The sequence below is a fragment of the Mytilus edulis genome, chromosome 2, assembly GCF_963676685.1.
Source record: "Mytilus edulis chromosome 2, xbMytEdul2.2, whole genome shotgun sequence".
NCBI lineage: Eukaryota > Metazoa > Mollusca > Bivalvia > Mytilida > Mytilidae > Mytilus > Mytilus edulis.
The window spans coordinates 97,703,838-97,726,070 of NC_092345.1; the positions used below are offsets into that span (position 1 = coordinate 97,703,838).

The window sequence follows — 22,233 nt, forward strand, 5'->3', positions numbered from 1 at the left end:
TTTATGTTAAAAAAACATGAAATCGTTTTTATATCATTTTTACCTTTAGTCGATGTTACAAGCCAAAATTTTACAATAATCCTTCTTTTACTACAAATTTCGTAAATTCTGTTTATGAATGTTTTACTTCTGATTGTAAACAACGTATGAACAAAGAATGCAAGAAAACAACATCATTTAGAAGGTAACTTTTTTCCAGTTAAATTTGATTTAATATTGAACCATTAATACGATGCAAATACAGCGCTAGTTATTTACAAAGTCCATACACAAAATTCAAACACTTATGTATATGGTCTTACACTAAGAAACCTAATGGCCTAACCAACGACACCAGAGTATGATGTAACGTAATTTTTCAACATTATTTGGTTGTACTAGAATATCAGAACTGCTTTTCGTGCTCTGTTTAGATAATGAATTGGAGTTGTCTTCTTTTTCATTGTTTCATTGATATTACCATAAGATGATAATTATTTATGTTCATACCTTAACAGTCTTCTCCTCAACTAAAACGCCGTCTTTATAAAGTTTGAAAACAACACTGTCAACAAGTTCTGTTTCAACAGCAATATTCATTATCGGAGTAGTGTCAGTTGGTTTTAACTCTAAAACAGGACTTGTGTCACCAGGTGACGGTTTCCACCCTTTAGGTTTCAAAGCGTTTTCAGCACCATCTGGGGTCGTTGTTGAAGTCACACTATCCAAAGTTATTGGGCCCTTTGTCGAATCATCAGGACAAGTTTCAAAACCTACAAGTTCAAATAGCAATAGCATAAATAGAAATACAAGAAATACATATTATGAATGGCTGATAGTTACCATTCTCCCTGCAAGATTAGGAGGGCTTTTCGTTCAAAAGTTTGACCTGTTAGCAAACAAAACATGTGAAAGAAAATAGTGGTATTGGAATGTTGAGAACCTTAACATTTGTCCGATTGAGAGGATGAGTGATGTCAAAAGTTTAACCCAAACAAGTTAATTGATGGACAAGATACTACTTTAATTTTCCTTTCGGTCGATATTTGTATTCCACGATTTTATCTTAGTATGGTACCATGGAAAAAGGTTACATTTCTATTCAATCAATCAATCGACCAGTTTAAAAAAAGAAATCAAACTTGTAAAATTAGCCTAACATAGTTTACATTTTTTCAATATCTAGAAACGAGATATCTAAACTATATTTGAGGAATTGACTATAATTACTTGTCAATTCAAAAATCAAGCATCTCGATAATACCTTTTTCAGAGAATGTATTGTTTCTATTAGGGTAATTCGTTGGTACACAGTACGATCCCCTCCTTAAGTCAAGACATTTGAATTAACAATTATGGCCTTTCTTTCTTAAGAAACAAAGCAGGACCATCTCATTCAATATGTCTGTTAGTTCGATATGGGAGATACAACTGTTAATAATAGAAAAGTCAAATACTTTGATACTATTGCTTGAAGAACTAGTCTCAACTTGAATGTACCCTCACGGAATGTTGATTTTTTTACTATTTGCATTTTATTCATTAGATTCTAGAATAGGTAGTTTCACAATAAGTTGGAAGCCCTGCTAATATTGCTGAATAAATTGATGCTGATACTAGTAATATGAAAAGAGGTTACATGAAGATCTGTTTGAGAGACCAAGTTATATAACGTTGATTGTTAGAACCTCATGCAATTTAAGTATTCAATACAATGAATTAAACATCTAGTTTTGTTTATCTTTTGTTGAAACTGAATTGAACATATAAGAAACCTATAATTATACAGGATGTCCTCATTTGTACCTGTCGTGGGGTATCTGTTGAGTTTCCAAGTGATTTGTTAATCACTTGTTCAATTAACGAGCTGTTTATGTAATGGTATTTACACCCCACAAAAAACGACGATGTTTGAGGCTATAAGAGCGGGGGAAAGAAAATATTCGTCATGTGAAACAACTTTTAAATTTTTAGTGTTAATCATTAATTTCAGATTTTCTGACAATTGATATACCTGTAGTTGTAGAAGCGGGTCCTGTGGTTGTTGGAATCAAAGGTGGACTTGTTCCCGGGGCTCCAGCTTGAGTGCCAGTAGTTGGGGCTGACGCTGTAGAAGATGTTCCAGAGGTAAACACAGGAGACGATGTAGGTGTTGTGGCCGGTTGTCCTGTGGTCACAGCTACAGAAAACAACACAGGCTTAGTACATATATTTTAACACATGCATATATAAATAAAAAACAATTTCGATTTCATCTGTTAATAAAGATGTCGATTTGTCCTCCACGAATGAAGCTGAAATATTATATATGTAAAAGGGAACATGTGCTATATTCCTGCACTGTCAAAATTCCAAATGACATGGAAGTTGTTTTATTAGTAATATAAGTTAAATCACATTTGATCAATTTGAAACAACCGAGTTCTTTTTATTTCAGTAGCCTTCTTCATAACAGCTTCAACCTCAACATTTTCAATCCATTTTGACAAATAATTACAAATTAACACAATAGATAAATTGGTATAGTTAAAATATCAAGGATTTAAGGATTAAATTTATCAATATCTATCATCAATACATATGAATGAATGAAATATGGAAAATATAAGGTTGAATGCATTTGTATATATTGGTTATAATTTTATTGGGTTTACAAGAGCAGTTTATCAAATTTAATTGTGTTAATTTTATTGTACAAAAAGCACAACAACAGTAGTTACCTTTAATACAACCCTCCACGACAATATTTTTTAAAACCGGAGCAACATTAGGAGTTGTTACTGGTATGATCGTCAATTTTATGTCGTCAGCCAACACAGGTTTTTTAAATTCCACTTCTGCTACACCAGTTGGTTTTACCTATTGAAATACATAGCCATATGAAATGTATTAATGATCCTTTAATGGAATACTATATTGAATAGTCAAGTGTCATTTATTGGTACATGCCCCATAAATGGTTGAAATAACATATATAGTGTTGATTTATGACAGACCAGTTAAGGCTAAATGCAACTTTTTATTGCAAAACATACAATTGTTTCTGTGATGATTGGAAAGTTTGTTGAATTTTCCTAATTATTGACCATGTGCATAATTGATTGACTTCATCGTCTAAAATTTATGTTAAAAAAACATGAAATCGTTTTTATATCAGTTTTACCTTTAGTCGATGTTACAAGCCAAAATTTTACAATAATCCTTCTTTTACTACAAATTTCGTAAATTCTGTTTATGAATGTTTTACTTCTGATTGTAAACAACGTATGAACAAAGAATGCAAGAAAACAACATCATTTAGAAGGTAACTTTTTTCCAGTTAAATTTGATTTAATATTGAACCATTAATACGATGAAAATACAGCGCTAGTTATTTACAAAGTCCATACACAAAATTCAAACACTTATGTATATGGTCTTACACTAAGAAGCCTAATGGCATAACCAACGACACCAGAGTATGATGTAACGTAATTTTTCAACATTATTTGGTTGTACTAGAATATCAGAACTGCTTTCGTGCTCTGTTTAGATAATGAATTGAAGTTGTCTTCTTTTTCATTGTTTCATTGATATTACCATAAGATGATAATTATTTATGTTCATACCTTAACAGTCTTCTCCTCAACTAAAACGCCGTCTTTATAAAGTTTGAAAACAACACTGTCAACAAGTTCTGTTTCAACAGCAATATTCATTATCGGAGTAGTGTCAGTTGGTTTTAATTCTAAAACAGGATTATCGCCACCAGGTGACGGTTTCCACCCTGTAGGTTTCAAAGCGTTTTCAGTACCATCTGGAGACGTTGGTGAAGTCACACTATCCAAAGTTATTGGGCCCTTTGTCGAATCATCCGGACAAATTTCCAACCCTAAAAAACCACATAGCATTAGTATAAATCCGAATATTAGGAATTTATATGATGGATGACTGTTAGTTACTATTAATATTGACATATTCATTTATTGACAACAGCAAGATAGTGATCATCTTGTAATCTTTATCGAACTTCCTGCAATATCATAAGGGCTTTTCGTTCAAAAGTTTGACCTGTTAGCAAACGAAATGTTTGACAGACCACTAGTCGTATTGGAATGTCGAGACCCTGAATATTTGTCCAATTGAGAAGATGTGGAACATTGAAGTAAATGGGAAATATATATTCCTTATGAAAGCGCTACCAGAATTTACACCAAAATAAACCGACGATGTTTAGGGCTTAAAGAGCGAGGAAAACAAAATATTTGTCATGTGAAACAACTTTTAAAATTTCATCCAATATATCTAACGCTGTTTCACAAAACGAAAAAGATGTACCAGGACAATATTAATAAAGAGATTTGAGCGAACTTTTAAACTTGAAACTGTACAAATAACGTCAGGAAATTGTTTTGTTGATAATTAGTTTCAGATTTTCTGACTAATAATATACCTGTAGTTGTAGAAGCGGGTCCTGTGGTTGTTGGAATCAAAGGTGGACTTGTTCCTGTGGCTCCAGCTTGAGTGCCAGTAGTTGGGGCTGACGCTGTAGAGGGTGTCACAGAGGTAAACACAGGAGACGATGTAGGTGTTGTGGCCGGTTGTCCTGTGGTCACAGCTACAGAAAAAAATCACAGGCTTAGTACATATATTTTAACACATGCATATATAACTAAAAACAAATTTGATTTCATCTATTAATAAAGTTGTCGATTTGTCCTTCGCTAATGAAGCTGAAATATTATATATGTAAAAGGGAACATGTGGTATTTGCCGGCACTGTCATATTTCAAAATGACATGGAAGTTGTTTTATTAGTAATATAAGTTAAATCACATTTGATCAATTTGAAACAACCGAGTTCTTTTTATTTCAGTAGCCTTCTTCATAACAGCTTCAACCTCAACATTTTCAATCCATTTTGACAAATAATTACAAATTAACACAATAGATAAATTGGTATAGTTAAAATATCAAGGATTTAAGGATTAAATTTATCAATATCTATCATCAATACATATGAATGAATGAAATATGGAAAATATAAGGTTGAATGCATTTGTATATATTGGTTATAATTTTATTGGGTTTACAAGAGCAGTTTATCAAATTTAATTGTGTTAATTTTATTGTACAAAAAGCACAACAACAGTAGTTACCTTTAATACAACCCTCCACGACAATATTTTTTAAAACCGGAGCAACATTAGGAGTTGTTACTGGTATGATCGTCAATTTTATGTCGTCAGCCAACACAGGTTTTTTAAATTCCACTTCTGCTACACCAGTTGGTTTTACCTATTGAAATACATAGCCATATGAAATGTATTAATGATCCTTTAATGGAATACTATATTGAATAGTCAAGTGTCATTTATTGGTACATGCCCCATAAATGGTTGAAATAACATATATAGTGTTGATTTATGACAGACCAGTTAAGGCTAAATGCAACTTTTTATTGCAAAACATACAATTGTTTCTGTGATGATTGGAAAGTTTGTTAAATTTTCCTAATTATTGACCATGTGCATAATTGATTGACTTCATCGTCTAAAATTTATGTTAAAAAAACATGAAATCGTTTTTATATCAGTTTTACCTTTAGTCGATGTTACAAGCCAAAATTTTACAATAATCCTTCTTTTACTACAAATTTCGTAAATTCTGTTTATGAATGTTTTACTTCTGATTGTAAACAACGTATGAACAAAGAATGCAAGAAAACAACATCATTTAGAAGGTAACTTTTTTCCAGTTAAATTTGATTTAATATTGAACCATTAATACGATGAAAATACAGCGCTAGTTATTTACAAAGTCCATACACAAAATTCAAACACTTATGTATATGGTCTTACACTAAGAAGCCTAATGGCCTAACCAACGACACCAGAGTATGATGTAACGTATTTTTTCAACATTATTTGGTTGTACTAGAATATCAGAACTGCTTTCGTACTCTGTTTAGATAATGAATTGAAGTAGTCTTCTTTTTCATTGTTTCATTGATATTACCATAAGATGATAATTATTTATGTTCATACCTTAACAGTCTTCTCCTCAACTAAAACGCCGTCTTTATAAAGTTTGAAAACAACACTGTCAACAAGTTCTGTTTCAACAGCAATATTCATTATCGGAGTAGTGTCAGTTGGTTTTAATTCTAAAACAGGATTATCGCCACCAGGTGACGGTTTCCACCCTGTAGGTTTCAAAGCGTTTTCAGTACCATCTGGAGACGTTGGTGAAGTCACACTATCCAAAGTTATTGGGCCCTTTGTCGAATCATCCGGACAAATTTCCAACCCTAAAAAACCACATAGCATTAGTATAAATCCGAATATTAGGAATTTATATGATGGATGACTGTTAGTTACTATTAATATTGACATATTCATTTATTGACAACAGCAAGATAGTGATCATCTTGTAATCTTTATCGAACTTCCTGCAATATCATAAGGGCTTTTCGTTCAAAAGTTTGACCTGTTAGCAAACGAAATGTTTGACAGACCACTAGTCGTATTGGAATGTCGAGACCCTGAATATTTGTCCAATTGAGAAGATGTGGAACATTGAAGTAAATGGGAAATATATATTCCTTATGAAAGCGCTACCAGAATTTACACCAAAATAAACCGACGATGTTTAGGGCTTAAAGAGCGAGGAAAACAAAATATTTGTCATGTGAAACAACTTTTAAAATTTCATCCAATATATCTAACGCTGTTTCACAAAACGAAAAAGATGTACCAGGACAATATTAATAAAGAGATTTGAGCGAACTTTTAAACTTGAAACTGTACAAATAACGTCAGGAAATTGTTTTGTTGATAATTAGTTTCAGATTTTCTGACTAATAATATACCTGTAGTTGTAGAAGCGGGTCCTGTGGTTGTTGGAATCAAAGGTGGACTTGTTCCTGTGGCTCCAGCTTGAGTGCCAGTAGTTGGGGCTGACGCTGTAGAGGGTGTCACAGAGGTAAACACAGGAGACGATGTAGGTGTTGTGGCCGGTTGTCCTGTGGTCACAGCTACAGAAAAAAATCACAGGCATAGTACATATATTTTAACACATGCATATATAACTAAAAACAAATTTGATTTCATATATTAATAAAGTTGTCGATTTGTCCTTCGCTAATGAAGCTGAAATATTATATATGTAAAAGGGAACATGTGGTATTTGCCGGCACTGTCATATTTCAAAATGACATGGAAGTTGTTTTATTAGTAATATAAGTTAAATCACATTTGATCAATTTGAAACAACCGAGTTCTTTTTATTTCAGTAGCCTTCTTCATAACAGCTTCAACCTCAACATTTTCAATCCATTTTGACAAATAATTACAAATTAACACAATAGATAAATTGGTATAGTTAAAATATCAAGGATTTAAGGATTAAATTTATCAATATCTATCATCAATACATATGAATGAATGAAATATGGAAAATATAAGGTTGAATGCATTTGTATATATTGGTTATAATTTTATTGGGTTTACAAGAGCAGTTTATCAAATTTAATTGTGTTAATTTTATTGTACAAAAAGCACAACAACAGTAGTTACCTTTAATACAACCCTCCACGACAATATTTTTTAAAACCGGAGCAACATTAGTTGTTACTGGTATGATCGTCAATTTTATGTCGTCAGCCAACACAAGTTTTTTAAATTCCACTTCTGCTACACCAGTTGGTTTTACCTATTGAAATACATAGCCATATGAAATGTATTAATGATCCTTTAATGGAATACTATATTGAATAGTCAAGTGTCATTTATTGGTACATGCCCCATAAATGGTTGAAATAACATATATAGTGTTGATTTATGACAGACCAGTTAAGGCTAAATGCAACTTTTTATTGCAAAACATATAATTGTTTCTGTGATGATTGCAAAGTTTGTTGAATTTTCCTAATTATTGACCATGTGCATAATTGATTGACTTCATCGTCTAAAATTTATGTTAAAAAAACATGAAATCGTTTTTATATCATTTTTACCTTTAGTCGATGTTACAAGCCAAAATTTTACAATAATCCTTCTTTTACTACAAATTTCGTAAATTCTGTTTATGAATGTTTTACTTCTGATTGTAAACAACGTATGAACAAAGAATGCAAGAAAACAACATCATTTAGAAGGTAACTTTTTTCCAGTTAAATTTGATTTAATATTGAACCATTAATACGATGCAAATACAGCGCTAGTTATTTACAAAGTCCATACACAAAATTCAAACACTTATGTATATGGTCTTACACTAAGAAACCTAATGGCCTAACCAACGACACCAGAGTATGATGTAACGTAATTTTTCAACATTATTTGGTTGTACTAGAATATCAGAACTGCTTTTCGTGCTCTGTTTAGATAATGAATTGGAGTTGTCTTCTTTTTCATTGTTTCATTGATATTACCATAAGATGATAATTATTTATGTTCATACCTTAACAGTCTTCTCCTCAACTAAAACGCCGTCTTTATAAAGTTTGAAAACAACACTGTCAACAAGTTCTGTTTCAACAGCAATATTCATTATCGGAGTAGTGTCAGTTGGTTTTAACTCTAAAACAGGACTTGTGTCACCAGGTGACGGTTTCCACCCTTTAGGTTTCAAAGCGTTTTCAGCACCATCTGGGGTCGTTGTTGAAGTCACACTATCCAAAGTTAATGAGCCCTTTGGCGAATCATCAGGACAAGTTTCAAAACCTACAAGTTCAAATAGCAATAGCATAAATAGAAATACAAGAAATACATATGATGAATGGCTGATAGTTACCATTCTCCCTGCAAGATTAGGAGGGCTTTTCGTTCAAAAGTTTGACCTGTTAGCAAACAAAACATGTGAAAGAAAATAGTGGTATTGGAATGTTGAGAACCTTAACATTTGTCCGATTGAGAGGATGAGTGATGTCAAAAGTTTAACCCAAACAAGTTAATTGATGGACAAGATACTACTTTAATTTTCCTTTCGGTCGATATTTGTATTCCACGATTTTATCTTAGTATGGTACCATGGAAAAAGGTTACATTTCTATTCAATCAATCAATCGACCAGTTTAAAAAAAGAAATCAAACTTGTAAAATTAGCCTAACATAGTTTACATTTTTTCAATATCTAGAAACGAGATATCTAAACTATATTTGAGGAATTGACTATAATTACTTGTCAATTCAAAAATCAAGCATCTCGATAATACCTTTTTCAGAGAATGTATTGTTTCTATTAGGGTAATTCGTTGGTATACAGTACGATCCCCTCCTTAAGTCAAGACATTTGAATTAACAATTATGGCCTTTCTTTCTTAAGAAACAAAGCAGGACCATCTCATTCAATATGTCTGTTAGTTCGATATGGGAGATACAACTGTTAATAATAGAAAAGTCAAATACTTTGATACTATTGCTTGAAGAACTAGTCTCAACTTGAATGTACCCTCACGGAATGTTGATTTTTTTACTATTTGCATTTTATTCATTAGATTCTAGAATAGGTAGTTTCACAATAAGTTGGAAGCCCTGCTAATATTGCTGAATAAATTGATGCTGATACTAGTAATTTGAAAAGAGGTTACATGAAGATCTGTTTGAGAGACCAAGTTATATAACGTTGATTGTTAGAACCTCAGGCAATTTAAGTATTCAATACAATGAATTAAACATCTAGTTTTGTTTATCTTTTGTTGAAACTGAATTGAACATATAAGAAACCTATAATTATACAGGATGTCCTCATTTGTACCTGTCGTGGGGTATCTGTTGAGTTTCCAAGTGATTTGTTAATCACTTGTTCAATTAACGAGCTGTTTATGTAATGGTATTTACACCCCACAAAAAACGACGATGTTTGAGGCTATAAGAGCGGGGGAAAGAAAATATTCGTCATGTGAAACAACTTTTAAATTTTTAGTGTTAATCATTAATTTCAGATTTTCTGACAATTGATATACCTGTAGTTGTAGAAGCGGGTCCTGTGGTTGTTGGAATCAAAGGTGGACTTGTTCCCGGGGCTCCAGCTTGAGTGCCAGTAGTTGGGGCTGACGCTGTAGAAGATGTTCCAGAGGTAAACACAGGAGACGATGTAGGTGTTGTGGCCGGTTGTCCTGTGGTCACAGCTACAGAAAACAACACAGGCTTAGTACATATATTTTAACACATGCATATATAAATAAAAAACAATTTCGATTTCATCTGTTAATAAAGATGTCGATTTGTCCTCCACTAATGAAGCTGAAATATTATATATGTAAAAGGGAACATGTGCTATATTCCTGCACTGTCAAAATTCCAAATGACATGGAAGTTGTTTTATTAGTAATATAAGTTAAATCACATTTGATCAATTTGAAACAACCGAGTTCTTTTTATTTCAGTAGCCTTCTTCATAACAGCTTCAACCTCAACATTTTCAATCCATTTTGACAAATAATTACAAATTAACACAATAGATAAATTGGTATAGTTAAAATATCAAGGATTTAAGGATTAAATTTATCAATATCTATCATCAATACATATGAATGAATGAAATATGGAAAATATAAGGTTGAATGCATTTGTATATATTGGTTATAATTTTATTGGGTTTACAAGAGCAGTTTATCAAAAAAGCACAACAACAGTAGTTACCTTTAATACAACCCTCCACGACAATATTTTTTAAAACCGGAGCAACATTAGGAGTTGTTACTGGTATGATCGTCAATTTTATGTCGTCAGCCAACACAGGTTTTTTAAATTCCACTTCTGCTACACCAGTTGGTTTTACCTATTGAAATACATAGCCATATGAAATGTATTAATGATCCTTTAATGGAATACTATATTGAATAGTCAAGTGTCATTTATTGGTACATGCCCCATAAATGGTTGAAATAACATATATAGTGTTGATTTATGACAGACCAGTTAAGGCTAAATGCAACTTTTTATTGCAAAACATACAATTGTTTCTGTGATGATTGGAAAGTTTGTTAAATTTTCCTAATTATTGACCATGTGCATAATTGATTGACTTCATCGTCTAAAATTTATGTTAAAAAAACATGAAATCGTTTTTATATCAGTTTTACCTTTAGTCGATGTTACAAGCCAAAATTTTACAATAATCCTTCTTTTACTACAAATTTCGTAAATTCTGTTTATGAATGTTTTACTTCTGATTGTAAACAACGTATGAACAAAGAATGCAAGAAAACAACATCATTTAGAAGGTAACTTTTTTCCAGTTAAATTTGATTTAATATTGAACCATTAATACGATGAAAATACAGCGCTAGTTATTTACAAAGTCCATACACAAAATTCAAACACTTATGTATATGGTCTTACACTAAGAAGCCTAATGGCATAACCAACGACACCAGAGTATGATGTAACGTAATTTTTCAACATTATTTGGTTGTATTAGAATATCAGAACTGCTTTCGTGCTCTGTTTAGATAATGAATTGAAGTTGTCTTCTTTTTCATTGTTTCATTGATATTACCATAAGATGATAATTATTTATGTTCATACCTTAACAGTCTTCTCCTCAACTAAAACGCCGTCTTTATAAAGTTTGAAAACAACACTGTCAACAAGTTCTGTTTCAACAGCAATATTCATTATCGGAGTAGTGTCAGTTGGTTTTAATTCTAAAACAGGATTATCGCCACCAGGTGACGGTTTCCACCCTGTAGGTTTCAAAGCGTTTTCAGTACCATCTGGAGACGTTGGTGAAGTCACACTATCCAAAGTTATTGGGCCCTTTGTCGAATCATCCGGACAAATTTCCAACCCTAAAAAACCACATAGCATTAGTATAAATCCGAATATTAGGAATTTATATGATGGATGACGGTTAGTTACTATTAATATTGACATATTCATTTATTGACAACAGCAAGATAGTGATCATCTTGTAATCTTTATCGAACTTCCTGCAATATCATAAGGGCTTTTCGTTCAAAAGTTTGACCTGTTAGCAAACGAAATGTTTGACAGACCACTAGTCGTATTGGAATGTCGAGACCCTGAATATTTGTCCAATTGAGAAGATGTGGAACATTGAAGTAAATGGGAAATATATATTCCTTATGAAAGCGCTACCAGAATTTACACCAAAATAAACCGACGATGTTTAGGGCTTAAAGAGCGAGGAAAACAAAATATTTGTCATGTGAAACAACTTTTAAAATTTCATCCAATATATCTAACGCTGTTTCACAAAACGAAAAAGATGTACCAGGACAATATTAATAAAGAGATTTGAGCGAACTTTTAAACTTGAAACTGTACAAATAACGTCAGGAAATTGTTTTGTTGATAATTAGTTTCAGATTTTCTGACTAATAATATACCTGTAGTTGTAGAAGCGGGTCCTGTGGTTGTTGGAATCAAAGGTGGACTTGTTCCTGTGGCTCCAGCTTGAGTGCCAGTAGTTGGGGCTGACGCTGTAGAGGGTGTCACAGAGGTAAACACAGGAGACGATGTAGGTGTTGTGGCCGGTTGTCCTGTGGTCACAGCTACAGAAAAAAATCACAGGCTTAGTACATATATTTTAACACATGCATATATAACTAAAAACAAATTTGATTTCATATATTAATAAAGTTGTCGATTTGTCCTTCGCTAATGAAGCTGAAATATTATATATGTAAAAGGGAACATGTGGTATTTGCCGGCACTGTCATATTTCAAAATGACATGGAAGTTGTTTTATTAGTAATATAAGTTAAATCACATTTGATCAATTTGAAACAACCGAGTTCTTTTTATTTCAGTAGCCTTCTTCATAACAGCTTCAACCTCAACATTTTCAATCCATTTTGACAAATAATTACAAATTAACACAATAGATAAATTGGTATAGTTAAAATATCAAGGATTTAAGGATTAAATTTATCAATATCTATCATCAATACATATGAATGAATGAAATATGGAAAATATAAGGTTGAATGCATTTGTATATATTGGTTATAATTTTATTGGGTTTACAAGAGCAGTTTATCAAATTTAATTGTGTTAATTTTATTGTACAAAAAGCACAACAACAGTAGTTACCTTTAATACAACCCTCCACGACAATATTTTTTAAAACCGGAGCAACATTAGTTGTTACTGGTATGATCGTCAATTTTATGTCGTCAGCCAACACAAGTTTTTTAAATTCCACTTCTGCTACACCAGTTGGTTTTACCTATTGAAATACATAGCCATATGAAATGTATTAATGATCCTTTAATGGAATACTATATTGAATAGTCAAGTGTCATTTATTGGTACATGCCCCATAAATGGTTGAAATAACATATAAAGTGTTGATTTATGACAGACCAGTTAAGGCTAAATGCAACTTTTTATTGCAAAACATATAATTGTTTCTGTGATGATTGCAAAGTTTGTTGAATTTTCCTAATTATTGACCATGTGCATAATTGATTGACTTCATCGTCTAAAATTTATGTTAAAAAAACATGAAATCGTTTTTATATCATTTTTACCTTTAGTCGATGTTACAAGCCAAAATTTTACAATAATCCTTCTTTTACTACAAATTTCGTAAATTCTGTTTATGAATGTTTTACTTCTGATTGTAAACAACGTATGAACAAAGAATGCAAGAAAACAACATCATTTAGAAGGTAACTTTTTTCCAGTTAAATTTGATTTAATATTGAACCATTAATACGATGCAAATACAGCGCTAGTTATTTACAAAGTCCATACACAAAATTCAAACACTTATGTATATGGTCTTACACTAAGAAAACTAATGGCCTAACCAACGACACCAGAGTATGATGTAACGTAATTTTTCAACATTATTTGGTTGTACTAGAATATCAGAACTGCTTTTCGTGCTCTGTTTAGATAATGAATTGGAGTTGTCTTCTTTTTCATTGTTTCATTGATATTACCATAAGATGATAATTATTTATGTTCATACCTTAACAGTCTTCTCCTCAACTAAAACGCCGTCTTTATAAAGTTTGAAAACAACACTGTCAACAAGTTCTGTTTCAACAGCAATATTCATTATCGGAGTAGTGTCAGTTGGTTTTAACTCTAAAACAGGACTTGTGTCACCAGGTGACGGTTTCCACCCTTTAGGTTCCAAAGCGTTTTCAGCACCATCTGGGGTCGTTGTTGAAGTCACACTATCCAAAGTTAATGAGCCCTTTGGCGAATCATCAGGACAAGTTTCAAAACCTACAAGTTCAAATAGCAATAGCATAAATAGAAATACAAGAAATACATATGATGAATGGCTGATAGTTACCATTCTCCCTGCAAGATTAGGAGGGCTTTTCGTTCAAAAGTTTGACCTGTTAGCAAACAAAACATGTGAAAGAAAATAGTGGTATTGGAATGTTGAGAACCTTAACATTTGTCCGATTGAGAGGATGAGTGATGTCAAAAGTTTAACCCAAACAAGTTAATTGATGGACAAGATACTACTTTAATTTTCCTTTCGGTCGATATTTGTATTCCACGATTTTATCTTAGTATGGTACCATGGAAAAAGGTTACATTTCTATTCAATCAATCAATCGACCAGTTTAAAAAAAGAAATCAAACTTGTAAAATTAGCCTAACATAGTTTACATTTTTTCAATATCTAGAAACGAGATATCTAAACTATATTTGAGGAATTGACTATAATTACTTGTCAATTCAAAAATCAAGCATCTCGATAATACCTTTTTCAGAGAATGTATTGTTTCTATTAGGGTAATTCGTTGGTATACAGTACGATCCCCTCCTTAAGTCAAGACATTTGAATTAACAATTATGGCCTTTCTTTCTTAAGAAACAAAGCAGGACCATCTCATTCAATATGTCTGTTAGTTCGATATGGGAGATACAACTGTTAATAATAGAAAAGTCAAATACTTTGATACTATTGCTTGAAGAACTAGTCTCAACTTGAATGTACCCTCACGGAATGTTGATTTTTTTACTATTTGCATTTTATTCATTAGATTCTAGAATAGGTAGTTTCACAATAAGTTGGAAGCCCTGCTAATATTGCTGAATAAATTGATGCTGATACTAGTAATTTGAAAAGAGGTTACATGAAGATCTGTTTGAGAGACCAAGTTATATAACGTTGATTGTTAGAACCTCAGGCAATTTAAGTATTCAATACAATGAATTAAACATCTAGTTTTGTTTATCTTTTGTTGAAACTGAATTGAACATATAAGAAACCTATAATTATACAGGATGTCCTCATTTGTACCTGTCGTGGGGTATCTGTTGAGTTTCCAAGTGATTTGTTAATCACTTGTTCAATTAACGAGCTGTTTATGTAATGGTATTTACACCCCACAAAAAACGACGATGTTTGAGGCTATAAGAGCGGGGGAAAGAAAATATTCGTCATGTGAAACAACTTTTAAATTTTTAGTGTTAATCATTAATTTCAGATTTTCTGACAATTGATATACCTGTAGTTGTAGAAGCGGGTCCTGTGGTTGTTGGAATCAAAGGTGGACTTGTTCCCGGGGCTCCAGCTTGAGTGCCAGTAGTTGGGGCTGACGCTGTAGAAGATGTTCCAGAGGTAAACACAGGAGACGATGTAGGTGTTGTGGCCGGTTGTCCTGTGGTCACAGCTACAGAAAACAACACAGGCTTAGTACATATATTTTAACACATGCATATATAAATAAAAAACAATTTCGATTTCATCTGTTAATAAAGATGTCGATTTGTCCTCCACTAATGAAGCTGAAATATTATATATGTAAAAGGGAACATGTGCTATATTCCTGCACTGTCAAAATTCCAAATGACATGGAAGTTGTTTTATTAGTAATATAAGTTAAATCACATTTGATCAATTTGAAACAACCGAGTTCTTTTTATTTCAGTAGCCTTCTTCATAACAGCTTCAACCTCAACATTTTCAATCCATTTTGACAAATAATTACAAATTAACACAATAGATAAATTGGTATAGTTAAAATATCAAGGATTTAAGGATTAAATTTATCAATATCTATCATCAATACATATGAATGAATGAAATATGGAAAATATAAGGTTGAATGCATTTGTATATATTGGTTATAATTTTATTGGGTTTACAAGAGCAGTTTATCAAAAAAGCACAACAACAGTAGTTACCTTTAATACAACCCTCCACGACAATATTTTTTAAAACCGGAGCAACATTAGGAGTTGTTACTGGTATGATCGTCAATTTTATGTCGTCAGCCAACACAGGTTTTTTAAATTCCACTTCTGCTACACCAGTTGGTTTTACCTATTGAAATACATAGCCATATGAAATGTATTAATGATCCTTTAATGGAATACTATATTGAATAGTCAAGTGTCATTTATTGGTACATGCCCCATAAATGGTTGAAATAACATATATAGTGTTGATTTATGACAGACCAGTTAAGGCTAAATGCAACTTTTTATTGCAAAACATACAATTGTTTCTGTGATGATTGGAAAGTTTGTTAAATTTTCCTAATTATTGACCATGTGCATAATTGATTGACTTCATCGTCTAAAATTTATGTTAAAAAAACATGAAATCGTTTTTATATCAGTTTTACCTTTAGTCGATGTTACAAGCCAAAATTTTACAATAATCCTTCTTTTACTACAAATTTCGTAAATTCTGTTTATGAATGTTTTACTTCTGATTGTAAACAACGTATGAACAAAGAATGCAAGAAAACAACATCATTTAGAAGGTAACTTTTTTCCAGTTAAATTTGATTTAATATTGAACCATTAATACGATGAAAATACAGCGCTAGTTATTTACAAAGTCCATACACAAAATTCAAACACTTATGTATATGGTCTTACACTAAGAAGCCTAATGGCCTAACCAACGACACCAGAGTATGATGTAACGTAATTTTTCAACATTATTTGGTTGTATTAGAATATCAGAACTGCTTTCGTGCTCTGTTTAGATAATGAATTGAAGTTGTCTTCTTTTTCATTGTTTCATTGATATTACCATAAGATGATAATTATTTATGTTCATACCTTAACAGTCTTCTCCTCAACTAAAACGCCGTCTTTATAAAGTTTGAAAACAACACTGTCAACAAGTTCTGTTTCAACAGCAATATTCATTATCGGAGTAGTGTCAGTTGGTTTTAATTCTAAAACAGGATTATCGCCACCAGGTGACGGTTTCCACCCTGTAGGTTTCAAAGCGTTTTCAGTACCATCTGGAGACGTTGGTGAAGTCACACTATCCAAAGTTATTGGGCCCTTTGTCGAATCATCCGGACAAATTTCCAACCCTAAAAAACCACATAGCATTAGTATAAATCCGAATATTAGGAATTTATATGATGGATGACGGTTAGTTACTATTAATATTGACATATTCATTTATTGACAACAGCAAGATAGTGATCATCTTGTAATCTTTATCGAACTTCCTGCAATATCATAAGGGCTTTTCGTTCAAAAGTTTGACCTGTTAGCAAACGAAATGTTTGACAGACCACTAGTCGTATTGGAATGTCGAGACCCTGAATATTTGTCCAATTGAGAAGATGTGGAACATTGAAGTAAATGGGAAATATATATTCCTTATGAAAGCGCTACCAGAATTTACACCAAAATAAACCGACGATGTTTAGGGCTTAAAGAGCGAGGAAAACAAAATATTTGTCATGTGAAACAACTTTTAAAATTTCATCCAATATATCTAACGCTGTTTCACAAAACGAAAAAGATGTACCAGGACAATATTAATAAAGAGATTTGAGCGAACTTTTAAACTTGAAACTGTACAAATAACGTCAGGAAATTGTTTTGTTGATAATTAGTTTCAGATTTTCTGACTAATAATATACCTGTAGTTGTAGAAGCGGGTCCTGTGGTTGTTGGAATCAAAGGTGGACTTGTTCCTGTGGCTCCAGCTTGAGTGCCAGTAGTTGGGGCTGACGCTGTAGAGGGTGTCACAGAGGTAAACACAGGAGACGATGTAGGTGTTGTGGCCGGTTGTCCTGTGGTCACAGCTACAGAAAAAAATCACAGGCTTAGTACATATATTTTAACACATGCATATATAACTAAAAACAAATTTGATTTCATATATTAATAAAGTTGTCGATTTGTCCTTCGCTAATGAAGCTGAAATATTATATATGTAAAAGGGAACATGTGGTATTTGCCGGCACTGTCATATTTCAAAATGACATGGAAGTTGTTTTATTAGTAATATAAGTTAAATCACATTTGATCAATTTGAAACAACCGAGTTCTTTTTATTTCAGTAGCCTTCTTCATAACAGCTTCAACCTCAACATTTTCAATCCATTTTGACAAATAATTACAAATTAACACAATAGATAAATTGGTATAGTTAAAATATCAAGGATTTAAGGATTAAATTTATCAATATCTATCATCAATACATATGAATGAATGAAATATGGAAAATATAAGGTTGAATGCATTTGTATATATTGGTTATAATTTTATTGGGTTTACAAGAGCAGTTTATCAAATTTAATTGTGTTAATTTTATTGTACAAAAAGCACAACAACAGTAGTTACCTTTAATACAACCCTCCACGACAATATTTTTTAAAACCGGAGCAACATTAGTTGTTACTGGTATGATCGTCAATTTTATGTCGTCAGCCAACACAAGTTTTTTAAATTCCACTTCTGCTACACCAGTTGGTTTTACCTATTGAAATACATAGCCATATGAAATGTATTAATGATCCTTTAATGGAATACTATATTGAATAGTCAAGTGTCATTTATTGGTACATGCCCCATAAATGGTTGAAATAACATATATAGTGTTGATTTATGACAGACCAGTTAAGGCTAAATGCAACTTTTTATTGCAAAACATATAATTGTTTCTGTGATGATTGGAAAGTTTGTTGAATTTTCCTAATTATTGACCATGTGCATAATTGATTGACTTCATCGTCTAAAATTTATGTTAAAAAACATGAAATCTTTTTTAATATCATTTTTACCTTTAGTCGATGTTACAAGCCAAAATTTTACAATAATCCTTCTTTTACTACAAATTTCGTAAATTCTGTTTATGAATGTTTTACTTCTGATTGTAAACAACGTATGAACAAAGAATGCAAGAAAACAACATCATTTAGAAGGTAACTTTTTTCCAGTTAAATTTGATTTAATATTGAACCATTAATACGATGCAAATACAGCGCTAGTTATTTACAAAGTCCATACACAAAATTCAAACACTTATGTATATGGTCTTACACTAAGAAAACTAATGGCCTAACCAACGACACCAGAGTATGATGTAACGTAATTTTTCAACATTATTTGGTTGTACTAGAATATCAGAACTGCTTTTCGTGCTCTGTTTAGATAATGAATTGGAGTTGTCTTCTTTTTCATTGTTTCATTGATATTACCATAAGATGATAATTATTTATGTTCATACCTTAACAGTCTTCTCCTCAACTAAAACGCCGTCTTTATAAAGTTTGAAAACAACACTGTCAACAAGTTCTGTTTCAACAGCAATATTCATTATCGGAGTAGTGTCAGTTGGTTTTAACTCTAAAACAGGACTTGTGTCACCAGGTGACGGTTTCCACCCTTTAGGTTTCAAAGCGTTTTCAGCACCATCTGGGGTCGTTGTTGAAGTCACACTATCCAAAGTTAATGAGCCCTTTGGCGAATCATCAGGACAAGTTTCAAAACCTACAAGTTCAAATAGCAATAGCATAAATAGAAATACAAGAAATACATATGATGAATGGCTGATAGTTACCATTCTCCCTGCAAGATTAGGAGGGCTTTTCGTTCAAAAGTTTGACCTGTTAGCAAACAAAACATGTGAAAGAAAATAGTGGTATTGGAATGTTGAGAACCTTAACATTTGTCCGATTGAGAGGATGAGTGATGTCAAAAGTTTAACCCAAACAAGTTAATTGATGGACAAGATACTACTTTAATTTTCCTTTCGGTCGATATTTGTATTCCACGATTTTATCTTAGTATGGTACCATGGAAAAAGGTTACATTTCTATTCAATCAATCAATCGACCAGTTTAAAAAAAGAAATCAAACTTGTAAAATTAGCCTAACATAGTTTACATTTTTTCAATATCTAGAAACGAGATATCTAAACTATATTTGAGAAATTGACTATAATTACTTGTCAATTCAAAAATCAAGCATCTCGATAATACCTTTTTCAGAGAATGTATTGTTTCTATTAGGGTAATTCGTTGGTATACAGTACGATCCCCTCCTTAAGTCAAGACATTTGAATTAACAATTATGGCCTTTCTTTCTTAAGAAACAAAGCAGGACCATCTCATTCAATATGTCTGTTAGTTCGATATGGGAGATACAACTGTTAATAATAGAAAAGTCAAATACTTTGATACTATTGCTTGAAGAACTAGTCTCAACTTGAATGTACCCTCACGGAATGTTGATTTTTTTACTATTTGCATTTTATTCATTAGATTCTAGAATAGGTAGTTTCACAATAAGTTGGAAGCCCTGCTAATATTGCTGAATAAATTGATGCTGATACTAGTAATTTGAAAAGAGGTTACATGAAGATCTGTTTGAGAGACCAAGTTATATAACGTTGATTGTTAGAACCTCAGGCAATTTAAGTATTCAATACAATGAATTAAACATCTAGTTTTGTTTATCTTTTGTTGAAACTGAATTGAACATATAAGAAACCTATAATTATACAGGATGTCCTCATTTGTACCTGTCGTGGGGTATCTGTTGAGTTTCCAAGTGATTTGTTAATCACTTGTTCAATTAACGAGCTGTTTATGTAATGGTATTTACACCCCACAAAAAACGACGATGTTTGAGGCTATAAGAGCGGGGGAAAGAAAATATTCGTCATGTGAAACAACTTTTAAATTTTTAGTGTTAATCATTAATTTCAGATTTTCTGACAATTGATATACCTGTAGTTGTAGAAGCGGGTCCTGTGGTTGTTGGAATCAAAGGTGGACTTGTTCCCGGGGCTCCAGCTTGAGTGCCAGTAGTTGGGGCTGACGCTGTAGAAGATGTTCCAGAGGTAAACACAGGAGACGATGTAGGTGTTGTGGCCGGTTGTCCTGTGGTCACAGCTACAGAAAACAACACAGGCTTAGTACATATATTTTAACACATGCATATATAAATAAAAAACAATTTCGATTTCATCTGTTAATAAAGATGTCGATTTGTCTTCCACTAATGAAGCTGAAATATTATATATGTAAAAGGGAACATGTGCTATATTCCTGCACTGTCAAAATTCCAAATGACATGGAAGTTGTTTTATTAGTAATATAAGTTAAATCACATTTGATCAATTTGAAACAACCGAGTTCTTTTTATTTCAGTAGCCTTCTTCATAACAGCTTCAACCTCAACATTTTCAATCCATTTTGACAAATAATTACAAATTAACACAATAGATAAATTGGTATAGTTAAAATATCAAGGATTTAAGGATTAAATTTATCAATATCTATCATCAATACATATGAATGAATGAAATATGGAAAATATAAGGTTGAATGCATTTGTATATATTGGTTATAATTTTATTGGGTTTACAAGAGCAGTTTATCAAATTTAATTGTGTTAATTTTATTGTACAAAAAGCACAACAACAGTAGTTACCTTTAATACAACCCTCCACGACAATATTTTTTAAAACCGGAGCAACATTAGGAGTTGTTACTGGTATGATCGTCAATTTTATGTCGTCAGCCAACACAGGTTTTTTAAATTCCACTTCTGCTACACCAGTTGGTTTTACCTATTGAAATACATAGCCATATGAAATGTATTAATGATCCTTTAATGGAATACTATATTGAATAGTCAAGTGTCATTTATTGGTACATGCCCCATAAATGGTTGAAATAACATATATAGTGTTGATTTATGACAGACCAGTTAAGGCTAAATGCAACTTTTTATTGCAAAACATACAATTGTTTCTGTGATGATTGGAAAGTTTGTTAAATTTTCCTAATTATTGACCATGTGCATAATTGATTGACTTCATCGTCTAAAATTTATGTTAAAAAAACATGAAATCGTTTTTATATCAGTTTTACCTTTAGTCGATGTTACAAGCCAAAATTTTACAATAATCCTTCTTTTACTACAAATTTCGTAAATTCTGTTTATGAATGTTTTACTTCTGATTGTAAACAACGTATGAACAAAGAATGCAAGAAAACAACATCATTTAGAAGGTAACTTTTTTCCAGTTAAATTTGATTTAATATTGAACCATTAA

General features: G+C 32.0%; 1 protein-coding gene across 1 annotated transcript in view; it reads right to left on the minus strand.

Moving 5' to 3' along the window:
• The window catches only part of LOC139513596 (mucin-3B-like), a 204,456-nt gene that overhangs the window by 152,165 nt on the left and 30,058 nt on the right, over positions 1–22,233 (minus strand). Inside the window, exons 24-47 of the mRNA XM_071302241.1 lie at positions 21,606–21,744; positions 20,900–21,064; positions 19,396–19,658; positions 18,510–18,645; positions 17,804–17,968; positions 16,980–17,242; positions 16,092–16,230; positions 15,413–15,577; positions 13,909–14,171; positions 13,023–13,158; positions 12,317–12,481; positions 11,493–11,755; positions 10,605–10,743; positions 9,926–10,090; positions 8,422–8,684; positions 7,536–7,671; positions 6,830–6,994; positions 6,006–6,268; positions 5,118–5,256; positions 4,412–4,576; positions 3,588–3,850; positions 2,700–2,838; positions 1,994–2,158; positions 490–752 (exon numbers count right to left, since the gene is read on the minus strand). Coding sequence (XP_071158342.1) covers positions 490–752; positions 1,994–2,158; positions 2,700–2,838; positions 3,588–3,850; positions 4,412–4,576; positions 5,118–5,256; positions 6,006–6,268; positions 6,830–6,994; positions 7,536–7,671; positions 8,422–8,684; positions 9,926–10,090; positions 10,605–10,743; positions 11,493–11,755; positions 12,317–12,481; positions 13,023–13,158; positions 13,909–14,171; positions 15,413–15,577; positions 16,092–16,230; positions 16,980–17,242; positions 17,804–17,968; positions 18,510–18,645; positions 19,396–19,658; positions 20,900–21,064; positions 21,606–21,744 — 4,527 coding nt within the window. The remainder of the gene's footprint in view (positions 1–489; positions 753–1,993; positions 2,159–2,699; positions 2,839–3,587; positions 3,851–4,411; positions 4,577–5,117; positions 5,257–6,005; positions 6,269–6,829; positions 6,995–7,535; positions 7,672–8,421; positions 8,685–9,925; positions 10,091–10,604; positions 10,744–11,492; positions 11,756–12,316; positions 12,482–13,022; positions 13,159–13,908; positions 14,172–15,412; positions 15,578–16,091; positions 16,231–16,979; positions 17,243–17,803; positions 17,969–18,509; positions 18,646–19,395; positions 19,659–20,899; positions 21,065–21,605; positions 21,745–22,233) is intronic.